The following is a 12,146-nucleotide window of genomic DNA, read 5'->3' as shown; positions in this document are numbered from 1 at the left end:
ACTTGTATCTCTATTGGAAAGTAGAGTTCATTTGGATCAACTAAGAGGGAAGACTTTTAGCAAGAGCTAGTACTATGGAGCCCAGACTGTATCTCTGGTAGTGAAATTCTCAGTCAGCCATGCCTGGTTCTGTTTAGCCTGTTAAATTGTTTGGAGAGGTTTGGGGCCTCCCTAAAGGAAGGAAATTTTTGTGAGCTAGAGGAGAGCTTAGAAAAATGGTTAGTATGAGCCCCAGATTTTACACATGAGAGAAATGAAGCAAAGAGAGGTTAAATGGTTGACTGTAAATTAAACACCACAAGAAAAAGGGATATTCATCTCCAGAGAACTTTCTTTTTATCTTTTCATTTTTGGCCCAAGAGAATTGATGACAGTGAAAGTGGTGGACCAAGATGATTTGGCAGCTCTCCCATGCCAATTACATACACATAAAAAATTAATATAAGATGTAAATGCGTATATGAACTTGCAAGACAGATGGGGAAATGCCCAGGAGTTGGGAAGAGAAAGGTTTCTCTTCTTTTTCTTTTTTTTTTTTTTTTTTGGCTGAACAGGAGTTGGGAAAAGAAAAGAGAAAGACTTGTAAGTAATAGCTCTGGGCTACCATGGCAGAAGGCACTGAGGTAACTCACTGCAGCCTTGGGGGGTGGCTGCATTTTCCTGGACCTTCAGGAAGAACTTGTTGAAGCAAAGTTGGAATCTGAAGGTGTCAGGCAAATAAGAAGACACAGACTACCAAAAGTATGAAGTAAAGTGACCTTGTGTCCACAGAACAGATGTGGACTCATCTGTGGACTCCAGAATGGAAAGATTGCCAGTAAGCCACAGACTGCACTGCGTCAGCCGCCTAGGACAGACTCCACTGCATCAGCCGCCTAGGACAGACTCCACTGCGTCAGGCTGCTGTGGCCGAGCAGCTCCAGAGCACAAATGCCGCCCTGGGAGAGCGTATGCAGCAGGAACATCCCGACTGAGGTTGAATGGACATCTTACAGGAACTGACATCACTTGGAATTGGATAAGTTAGGTTATTTGTGAGTACAAATAGTAGGCTAGGATAAAAATCAAGTTTGGTTTAAAGAAAATAAAGAAATTTACTCTTTTTTTGGCATCTGTTTGGCTGTTACTTATAATTTTTTTTTCCTGGCTCCTGAATACCTTGGCTGACAACGTAAAAGGATGGGAAATATAAAAAGCAGGCAAACAACATAGAGGAACAATATAAGGAAGATCACTAGAGACCTGTGAAGTAGCATCGGTGCTACAGAAACTATTATTCTGGAGCCAGGTTCATTGAGAGTCTTGGGTGGCAGCACCAAGCCAGAAGGGGTCCGCAGAGCTGAGGCGTTGCAGGAAAGCCTCTCCTGGAAAGCTGGGAGATCTCAGAGCTGCAGTCCTGTGGAAGAGGCTTGAGAACATTTTTAGCTGTCAGCTCCGGGAAGTGAGAGGACAGCTGCCTTTGATTCGGGCTTGAGATGGAACATGCTGAAGTTTCCCCGAGAGAACTCAGGGCTTGTGCCCACACCTCTGTGGCCCAGATATACCTTGCCAGAATGCTGTGGGAAATCCCCAGCCGGAAAATGCAAAGAAAACTTGGCACAGCCTGTTGAAGGAACCTGGTTGTCAAGGGATTCCCACAGAAAAACCAGACCTACAGAAACAGTTACAAAGCGGATAAAAAGCACTGGTAGATTTCAAAAAGAAAGAAAGACCTACAAATGAAAAGACAGGCCAGGGGTGTTTGGCTTAGAGAAGGACATGGAACATAAAAAGAAGGTAAACAATATAGGGGAATGCTGAAAGAATCAGCATAAATCTACAAGATGTAAAAAGAGAAGTAGAGAGGAAGTGAGACAATATTTTATGAGATACCGATAGATGATTTTGCTGTATTATATGAGTTTTCAGGTTTCAGGAGGGAGATTAAGATCTGAGGAAAATTAAAAAATTCACTTCTAGTAATTTATTTTCAGAATAATTAAGACATCATTTTATTTTATTTATTTTTTTATGAGCAGAATATATTTATTGAGGGAAAGAAAGCTGCTATCTGAGAGATGGACAGGAGGGGGGCCCGGGCAGGTAGTTCCCCTGGAAGCTGTCTCTTCCAGGGACTTTTATAGTGTAAAACCATGCGGGGCTAAGGTGGAGAAAGGGGGAACTCACTTAGGTGGATGTGGGGTGGGACAAAACTCTGGTCAACCAATGAGATTACAAGCACCATTGCTCAGGTAAAATTGATTATGTCCGGGACCAAATGGGGAAGCGAGTCACGCAGTAAGCGGGCATGAATGTGGGACAGGGTTTGTCCCTGGTGGGTGGAGGTTGGGCTAGTGACTCACTTGGGTAAGACACCATTTTAAAAGACAAAGACATTAAAAATTACCTAAGAGGAGAAGTTTAGAATCCTTGTAAAGAGTAACTGGTAGGACTTAGAACATTACTCACAATAGCTAGAAGACAATAGCAGGATTGCCAATCTTTTTTTTTTTTTTTTTTTTTTACGGAACTGGGGATTGAACTCAGGCCCTTGCACTTGCCAGGGAAGTGCTTATTCTACTGAGCCATCTCCCCGAGGACTGCCAATCTAGAATTCTCCATATAGCTAGGACATTCTTCAAGAGTGATAGTAACAAACATTTGCAAACTGAAGCTAATAGTGTTTACAACCTCAGTCCTTTACCCAAGTGTCTCAGTTACTCTTTTCTCATTGCTGGGGCAAATACTCAACACCCAAAATTAAGGAGGGAAAGGTTTATTTAGCTCACAGTTAGTAGAGGTTTTAGTCCTCCCTCAGCTGGCTCCAAGACAGAGTGGCACATGGCAGAGAGCAGTCTTTTATGGCAGTCGCAGAGAGCAAAGACCAAAAGGAGTGGCAGCAGCTGAGGCAGCTAGCTAGCCCCTCTCTCCCCTCCTTACACTGTAATGCAAATTACCTGCCCCAGGGCTGAGGTGTGGCACTCACACCTGCAATCCCAGCACTGGATCCAGAGTCAATCACAATCTCCAGAAGCTACCCCATGACTGCAGGAGGCTTTGGGGGGACAACTAGACACAAACCATAACAGCAAGAAACAAATTGAGGGTTCAAAGGAGGGAGATGCAAAAAATGTTAGTGAGGAAAGAACTTATTGTAAGTTGACATATTCCATTGAACTCTAGCATAAAAGTCAACTATAACAAATAACCACTGAGGATGAGAATTTAAAAACAGGTGTAAGGGCCGGCCTGATAGCTCAGCAGACTAAAGCGCTTGCATAGGCAGAGTGTGTGGCTGAGGTTCAATCCCTGGCTTGCCATGCCCACCCCCGGGGCACACTGAGACTGCTATTAAGATTGGGCATGGTAACCTGTACCTATAATCCCAGCACTTGGGAGACTGAAAATGGAAGGATCATCACGAGTCTGATCTATGCAGTGAAACCCTGTAGACCCTGTAGACCTTGTCCTAAATACAGAAAAAAAAGTATGTGAATAAATAAATAAATATAGGTATAACTAGAAACTGAGAAGCAGTAACTCAAAAGTGTGTGTCTATGTATAAGTGTGTGTGTGTGTGTGTGTGTGAGAGAGAGAGAGAGAGAGAGAGAGAGAGAGAGAATTTACAGTTCACAGCATATAAAAAAGTTCTTATATTTGGGAGGTTTTATCAAATTAAGCCTGCCTATGACAAGTAGCTATCCCTGAAGTATAACTATCAAACAATTAAAGGGCAGAAATTATGTTTTTTATTAAAAAAAATGCAGTAGAAAATAAGAAAGGAGAAATAAGGGACAAAAATCAAAACATTAAAAATTTAATAAATGTTATAGTTTATGTTTAGATGTTACTTCAAAACCTCATGTGCTCAAAGGTGGAGCTTTTTACTGGATCCAGAGTGTCTGAATATGGATTAAGGTTATATGAGAAGTGAATGAGTCCACTAAGTGGTCAAGCACAGTTCTGGGAAGGCCCTCCCTGGATGTGGGTGGCAGCAACCAGGAAGCTTGTAGCCTGGATGGGTAAAAGGGAAAGCAGGGCTCACTGTTACTGCTGCTGCTTCCTGCTTTCTGCGAGCCTGGTCATCGACTATATCTTCTCAGCCATACTCTCCCCATGTCAGCCTACTTTTCTTCCTTTAACTTTAGGTGTTGGCTATTTTATCTCAAGAAGAAATTAAGGGGCTGGGTAAGGTAGCTCAACAGCCTAAATGCTTGCCTGGCAAGTGCAAGGGTCTGCATTTGATCTCTAGTACCACATGCTGTGCTGTTCCCGAAACTAAGAATGGTGAGGTTGAGACAGGAGGATCACTGTGAGTCTGAACTGTGTAGCGAGACTCTGTGACAAATAAAAAGGAGAAAATAAGATCATAAGTTTAAAAAGAAATTCCCCCACATTTAGCAGACTTATAAATTGCCAGTCCTCTCTGGACATAACCCATGTGCACACCCAGAACTGTGTTTCACTAATCTGTGAGGTGTTTCTTAATCCAGTCAAGTTGACGTATCACAATTAATGGTCACATAACTTATACCTAAAGTAAATAAATAAGTCACTCATCCAAACAAATGAAGAATAAATAATTTCTTGGGATATCTAAAGAAGCTGAAGGAAAATGTACTGTTTCATGCACACACTGGAGAAAAATAAAAGAATAGAAACTAACTGTAGAAGTTAAAGAAAAGAGTAAAAGAATGGTGATATGAAGAGTTGCAGAAGGGAAGCCCCAGTGGTCAAGAAACATTCAAAAGAGGGGGAGCCTCAAGGAAAGGCAAGTGTTTGTGAAGTTGTGGGTAAATGCTTTTGATCTAGATGTTGTCAATGGCATATACATTGTTTCAAATACTTCTGAGATGTAGATGAATTAAGGAGTCTGAGGCTCTGTGACTTCTTCTGTAACCAGGTGGAAATTTCTGAGATACTCTTATACATGAATGGGGAGAGCCATGTTTACAGATAGCCAAGAAGCAAATATGGAAGTAGCTTGTCCTTTGGTTAGGAAATGGATAAATGAATTGTGGTTCACTTATACAAAATAGGTGTTTGCACAGTAATTAAAAGTACTATTGTCTGTTTAAGATGACTTAGATGACTTTGAATGGAAAAAGTAACTAGTAAAGATGATCTTCTGAGGAAAATATGTAAAACTATTTCTAAAATAGATAAATATTCATTGGAATGATGCACAATAGTTTACTGGAAAGGGAACAAAGGGATCAGTGGCTTTCAACTTCATTATAAAGCTTTTTATATGTTCAAAGCCATTGCATTTAAAACATTACCATAAAGTTTTGGTATTATATGTCTGGGTATATATCATATTCTGTACCTTTGCAACACTTCAATATCTAGAATTTTTTTAATTCAAGAACAACATTGTTAGATAGAACAGATATCTAACAGACAATAATTATTTGAAGCAGACAATAATTATGGAGAAAATACAAGACAATCAAGTTGGAAATTATGTTGACTGATAAAAATAGCTCAAAAGAGTACTCAGTAAAAGGAACAATCTGTGTGGTAGACAGATCTGTGTGGTGGATGCCCCAAAGTTGTCCATGTACTGACCTGCAATTGTGTTGTTGCAGGGATTCTATAGATGGGATTAAGGTCCATGAGATGGAAAAGTTCTGCTTATGGGCCCAGTGCAGCCCGGCGTCATCAGCATAGGGGGAGAGCAGGACCAGTCTGCAGCAGGAGGTGTGTTGGGGGAAGTAAAGATGCAAGGGAAAGGCCCTGAGCCAGGAAGAATGGTAGCCTCTGGCAGGTTGGTGAGGCAAGAAACCAGATTCTCACAAGAGCTTCGGTAAGACGTTGGTGTTAGGGTTCTTGACATCTGAGTGTAATAATAAATCTATTTTGTTTTATACCACTAAGGTTTTGGTTATTTGTTATAGTGAAATAGGAAATCAGTATAATGTAGAAAATTTTTCTAGCTTATAGTTTTTCTGTATCCCTACACCACAGGAAAATAATAGAAATAAAATTTAATATAGTAAGGGAAAACGTGTACAAGGAAAAGTACTGAGTAGAGCTGCTGTAGGTCTAAAATGCAGACATGGTCTGTTCCTTCCCAGAGTTGTCCAGAGGGCCACTCACACAAATCACCTGTCATGTACAGGTCTTTATCCCTCAAATCCCTGCTTTTCAAATGGAAGTTATTGAAGTGATTCTAAAATCTAAAGAACACACACGCACGCACACACACACACACACACGTAGCAGGCATTCCGATCTTTGTCCACATGCACTTCCTTCTTCACCATCTAGCAGGTGTGATGCTGCTCTAGCAACAGCCCAAAGACTGGTGGAGGGTGTGAATGGAGTTGTCTGGACTGAGCAGCCATGGAGCTGCTTCTGTGGAGTGGCGCTTAGGAGAGACTGGGCCCTGAGAAACAGCAAAGACCTCCGCAGAAAGAGCGCTCCTGGCCCCCTGAGCAGTGAGGAACATGCTGGTGTGCTCTAGCAAAAAAAAAGTTCTCCTGCCAGAAGAACTAGCCATTTTACACTATTTAGCTTCCTTGTTTGTTGTGAGCAAGAGAGCTGTCAATATACCCAGTTCGCTAATAATCAGCCTATGGTTTGGGTCCCACTGAGTGGTCGTTGATGGTGGCTGGTTCTGGGTATAGGTTGGGGCTTGAGTGCCAGCCAGAGACTCCACTCTGGTCCATTCTCAGTGGGGCAGATTTTCATATGTATTGCGTCAGCACCTTCCAAGATAACTGCAGCCATTTAGAAAAATTATTTTCAGTCCCATTGAGAATCTGGCTTGACCAGACCATGGTAAGATGATGTGCTGAGGTGGACTGCCTAGGTTATATCTGCTTTGTGTGGTTAAGTCAGATGAGATCTTGTGTTCAACAAAGTTGAAAAGGCTTCCAGTGTAGCACTGGTGCAGCTCAGTTAGTTGAGAATATATATCTAGGACTGGATCCTGTGCTTCAGCCTCACTTTCTGAGCACTGTCAATATTTTAGTTACCTTCCAGCTGTGTGAGCTGTAAGAAGTACCTTCTATAACATAACTGCATACAGTAGGGAGAAGAGGGAGCTTGGCTTGCGGCACCACTTCCTTGCCTGCTGAGGAGCATTCCAAGTTGGATCCCACACTATGCAACTTAGTGAAACTTTGTCTGAAAATAAAAATAAAAAAGGTTTGGCTTAGATACAGTCAAAGTGGAATCTAATGATGTTGCTAATAGCAATCATAATTAGTAATCTGTGTTAATTAGCAACTCCTTTGCAGTCAACCTCTGTGATTGAACGCTTTCGCCTCATCTTCAACTCTACTTTCTCCCACTCAACACTAGGTCAATGGCCATCCAACAGTATTTCTCAGCTACACAGTCAGCTAGAAATCCCTAATTTTTTCAGCTAAATGAGCAAAGAGATAAGTGCCATCTTTCAGCTTCCTTTGAGAACCAAGACTGGGGCCAAGCCCAAAGCAAGCCAGAAGTTTCCAAAAGTGAATGTATAGTTGACATCCTACACCTGCGGGCTTTGCATTTATAGATTCAACCAACTGTAGATCAAAATGTTTTTTAAAAAGGTGTCTGCATTGAATGTGTGTAATTTTTTTCTTCTTATTCTTTAAACAATTTAACAGCTATTACCAAGGATTTACATTCTCTTAGGTATTACAAGCAATGTAGAGATGCCTTGTACATAGGAGGATATGTGTAGGTTGGCTGAAAGCATTACGCCATCTTATGTAAGAAAACTGAATGTATTTTAAAATTGCTTTAGATTAATAGATTGGTTTTGCTTGCCATAAATTCATCTGCTCATGATCGGTTATATCTAAAATTAGTTTCCTTGCACTGTTATAGATGTTCATTTGCTTGTTTATCTTAAGAGCACACCCTGTCCACCCTGATCACTCACCCAGATGTGTGCACACAAAGACCACACATGTGTACACACAGAGATGCACACTTACATGTGCCCACGTGTATGCAAACAAACACATTGATCTCCCTCTGCTCTTCTGACTTCTCTCATCCCCCACACCTCAAGCCCTGGTTTGTCTGGAGCCTCCACACACAAAGGTGTGGCATTTCCAGCTCCTTCCTTAGAAACTTCTCTGCCTGCTCCCAGATTAGGTCCCATGAGGCCCTGCCTGCCCTCAGCTTCATGAGCCCTGCCCTCCTCCTGACCAGAGTACAGCAAGACAAAGCCTCTCGTCTCCTCAGTGTTGTTTCTCTTCTAGTAACAGGACAATGATGAGCTTGCTGGTGGGTGTCTGTGTTTTGCCACATTTTCCTTATGTATTTTATTTAATGTGACTCTGTATTTAAGCAGGTATAGAATGTACATCATACTGACCAGCCCAGATTAGGGTTAGTTTTGGGCCAGTAGAGTACAATTGAACCCCGTTATTAGCTTATTGTGCAGTAGAGGGTCACCGAATGAGTAGAGCGTATTCACAGCCTGCAGTCAGCACTCATGTTCTTGTGTCCTCCACAATGATACTGAAGACAAACACTCCCAGCTGTGGCTGAACAAAGCAATGGTGTTTCCTGGTTTCATCTTCCATGCTGTGAACTCACATACTTCCCTTGGCCTGGCCTAATGTCACAGTATTGGGACCTTTGTCCTTTTTTGCTGATGATTCCTATATTTCACAGGCTCTCCAAACAATGCTGAAGTGGTGTCCAGCGTGTGTAGTCTGTGGTGTGCCTTCTGTAGACAATGTGTGTATTAGAGGAGTTTCATTCAGGCAGGAGTTACACTGATACTGACTGTGAGCTTTATGAAAATGAATAATGAAGTGTGTTAAATAAGGAGTCTTTCAGCAGAAACAAGTTATGTATTAATCAGTTAACAAAACATTGTGACCCAAGGCTGCAGGAAACTGACCCTGTGTTTCCCTCTGCAGCAGCTCATGTCCACTAACTTAGTGTTCACTGAAGTATTCGAGGGTGCAGTGCTGCTGCTGCCTACAACTGAAATTGGTCATGCATGCAGAAATAAGTGAATAAAAACTTGCCCACCCTAGTAGCTTGTGCAGGAGCCTTGGGGCTTCTCGGGCCCTGCTGATATTTGCTCTTTGTGACCCACCTCCTTGGCAGATTACTTTTTGAATTTTCTGGAGCCAGTGAACAACATCACCATTGTCCAGGGCCAGACAGCAATCCTGCACTGCAAGGTGGCAGGAAACCCACCCCCCAACGTACGATGGCTGAAGAACGATGCCCCAGTTGTGCAGGAGCCCAGACGGATCATCATCCGGAAGACAGAATACGGCTCTCGACTCAGAATCCAAGACCTGGACACCACAGACACTGGCTACTACCAGTGTGTGGCCACCAATGGGGTGAAGACCATCACTGCCACTGGCGTCCTCTACGTGCGGCTCGGTTAGTCGGATGGTTTGCTTGTGAGGTAACAGAAGGGGCATTCACAGAAAGTGAGCACAAGATTAATTTGTTATTTGAAACTAAACACACATCAATATGAGAAGAAATCAATAAAACCATTGCTCAAGGCCTTTCCCCTTGTGGGTGAGATCTCCACGTGCCCACTACCCATTTATGAGTACTGGAAGAAAATAGACAAAGATGGAGTGGTCAGTGAACCCAGAGTGCAGAGAAGACCTGCACATGGGCAAGGCGAGCTAGGAACTTGAGGTCAGGTGTTTGCTGCACTGGCCTGAGCTTGCTGGCCGTACCCTGCGTCAGCTTCTGACCTCTGTGTCCCATGCACACCTGGCTCATCTGGACTAAGAGGGCAGAGTGATGACAGTTTTGAACTTCTGAGCTTCTCACTTGGAGAAAGAATGCATGGCAGGAAGGAATGTGCCCTTTAGTCCCAATTATGGGAAGGGCCAGGTGATGAATGCCCCAGCCTGTCATACAAACTCACCTTATACAATTAAAGTTAATAAAACCATTCATCTTTGTGTATGAAGCTTAGGCAAGGAAAGGGAGAAAGGAGCACAAAACCCCCAAAACTGTCTCCCAAGTATACAAAAACAGAAAGTAGCCTTTGCCTCGTCTTTTTGAAACTCTTCTCAAGCAGAGTAGAGCCCAAGCTAGACTCAATGGGCCACAGATGAGACCCTCGGCTCCTGTCTCAATTACCCTTCACTTGACTGGGGCATGGTTATGTTCTGAATCTTGAGCTCTTAGTGACTTGTCTCTCTGTTTTGTCCTTTCAGGTCCAACGCACAGCCCAAATCACAACTTTCAGTAAGTATCTGCTTTCTTCAGTTCATGTTCTGATGCTCTGAGGATTTCTGTTACATAGAGTCCAAGCTTCAGACCCAGCACACTCAGTACTTTTCCAGATTCACTAGTAATGGGCTGGGCTTCACACGAAGTGGCAGTGCTTGTGTAGGCTCGGGAAACTTTTACATTTTCCATGTTTTATGTAAGGAAGAAGTATCATAAAAACAAAAGGTGTTCATTGCTTTCAGCTGGCATGACCTTACAGGGCAACTGAAAGAAGTGTAGTCATACACAGCGGATCACCAGGACCAGGGGGCTCTGTTCATGAAGACATCTCCTTCTACCTTTCTGTCTTCCTGTCTTTCTTGTGCTATGGATCTAACTCAAGTATTTGCAAACGCTAGGCAAGTGCTCTACCACTGTATTGGTTGCATTCTCACTGCTGGGGCAAAAGACCTAATCCACACAACATAAAGGAGAGGTTTATTTGGCTCATGGACTCAGAGGATTTAGTCTGTGGTCTGCTGGCTTCAAGGCAGAAATGGAAGCAGAGGAAAGCTGCTCAGTTCACAGCAGCCAGGAAGCAGAGTTGGGAGGAGTCAGGGACAAGAATGGACCCTTCCAGGTCATGGCTCCTGGGACCTATTTCTTCCAACAGGGCCCTGTCTCCTAACAGCACTTTCAGGTGTAAACTCATCATTCTACTGTGAGTACGGTGCCCCCCATTTTCCAGTTAACTTGTCAGCCCTTATCCAAGGCTTTAATTACCCTTAGTCAAATCTGAAGATGATAAGTGGAAAATTGCAGAAATGAGTAACTGTTGCATTCTAAGTTGTGAAGCATTCTGAACAGCATCATGAAGCCATCCTGCTTCATCCCACTTGGGGCATAGTGAACCCTTGCCATATCTGTGCTACATATCTACCAACCTGTTGGGCACTTCATGGTCATTTTGGTTATCAGATTGACTGGGTCGGTACCACAGAGCTTGCGATACTGTATTTAATTTACTAATTGTCCTAAAGCACAAGAGTCATGTTCCTGGAAATTTGAATATGCCAAAGAGAAACTATAAAGTGATCCTTTTAAGTTAAAATATGCAAGTGCACTATTTTGAGACAGAGATACTGTACTCACATAACCTTTGTTATAGTACTTTATCATTGTTCCATTTTATTATTAGCTATGGTGTCAATCTCTTATTGTGCTTAACTGATAAGTTAACTTTATCATGGGTATGTACCTAAAAGGGAAAAAATACCACACATGACATTTAAGATTGTTTTAGTCACTTTCCTTGTTGCTGAGTCAGAATACCCAACACTCATGACATAAAGGGGGGGGGGGAGGTTTAATTTGGCTCCTGTTATAAAAGCTGCCATCCTTGCATGGTCAGCTGGCTCCAAGCAGAAGCAGGTGGTGGATGAAAGCTTCTCATCCCATAGCAGTCAAAAGTCAGACTCAAGGTAGGAGCTGGTGACCCCTCTTCCAACAAGACCCCACCTAGTAATGGCAGGGCAGCTCTTGCACCCCCATGACCTAGTCATCGTCCCAACACCAGGGGCTTTGGGGACCATTTTAGCTCTAACCTAAATAGGGAACCCTGGTCAGTTCCATGTGTACACACAGGGGCTTGGATTGTGTCCTCCATGGGGAAGGTTTCCACAGGCTGCTTCCTTGCCATGACAAGAGACCACATTCGTCTTTTCTGTTCATAACAACTCCACAGATTGCTAATTTTTGTCACTCTGAAGGAGAAAGTCATATTGTCTTGCATACTTTCCTCCTGTTTTGTCACTAGTGAAGCTGATGTGTGAGTCCGAGTTTCCTGGCACTCACAGCTCCTTTTTCTTTACTAGTTCTTCGTGGTCTTTGATCATTTACCCTTTATACTGTTTCTTAATGATTTTCAATAATTACTTATATCTTATTTCTTGGTCATATTGAAGTTAAAATTCTTCTGTTACTTAAATACTAAATTTTCATGTTGTGTCTTC

At 42.7% G+C, this 12,146-nt stretch overlaps 1 protein-coding gene across 3 annotated transcripts in view; it reads left to right on the top strand.

The window, feature by feature from the left end:
- Window positions 1-12,146, top strand: part of Ror2 (receptor tyrosine kinase like orphan receptor 2) — a 256,307-nt gene that overhangs the window by 208,329 nt on the left and 35,832 nt on the right. For all 3 annotated transcript variants that reach the window (XR_002818732.1, XM_023704216.1, XM_023704217.1), the window contains exons 3-4: window positions 9,052-9,339; window positions 10,140-10,170. Coding sequence is in view for 2 of the 3 variants with exons in the window: in XM_023704216.1 (XP_023559984.1) it covers window positions 9,052-9,339; window positions 10,140-10,170 (319 nt within the window). In the remaining variant the exon portion in view is untranslated. The remainder of the gene's footprint in view (window positions 1-9,051; window positions 9,340-10,139; window positions 10,171-12,146) is intronic.

Source organism: Octodon degus, unplaced genomic scaffold (assembly GCF_000260255.1).
Source record: "Octodon degus isolate 3935 unplaced genomic scaffold, OctDeg1.0 scaffold00192, whole genome shotgun sequence".
Lineage (NCBI taxonomy): Eukaryota > Metazoa > Chordata > Mammalia > Rodentia > Octodontidae > Octodon > Octodon degus.
The sequence above is the reverse complement of the archived record's forward strand: the minus strand, read 5'-3'. Positions and strand labels throughout refer to the sequence as shown.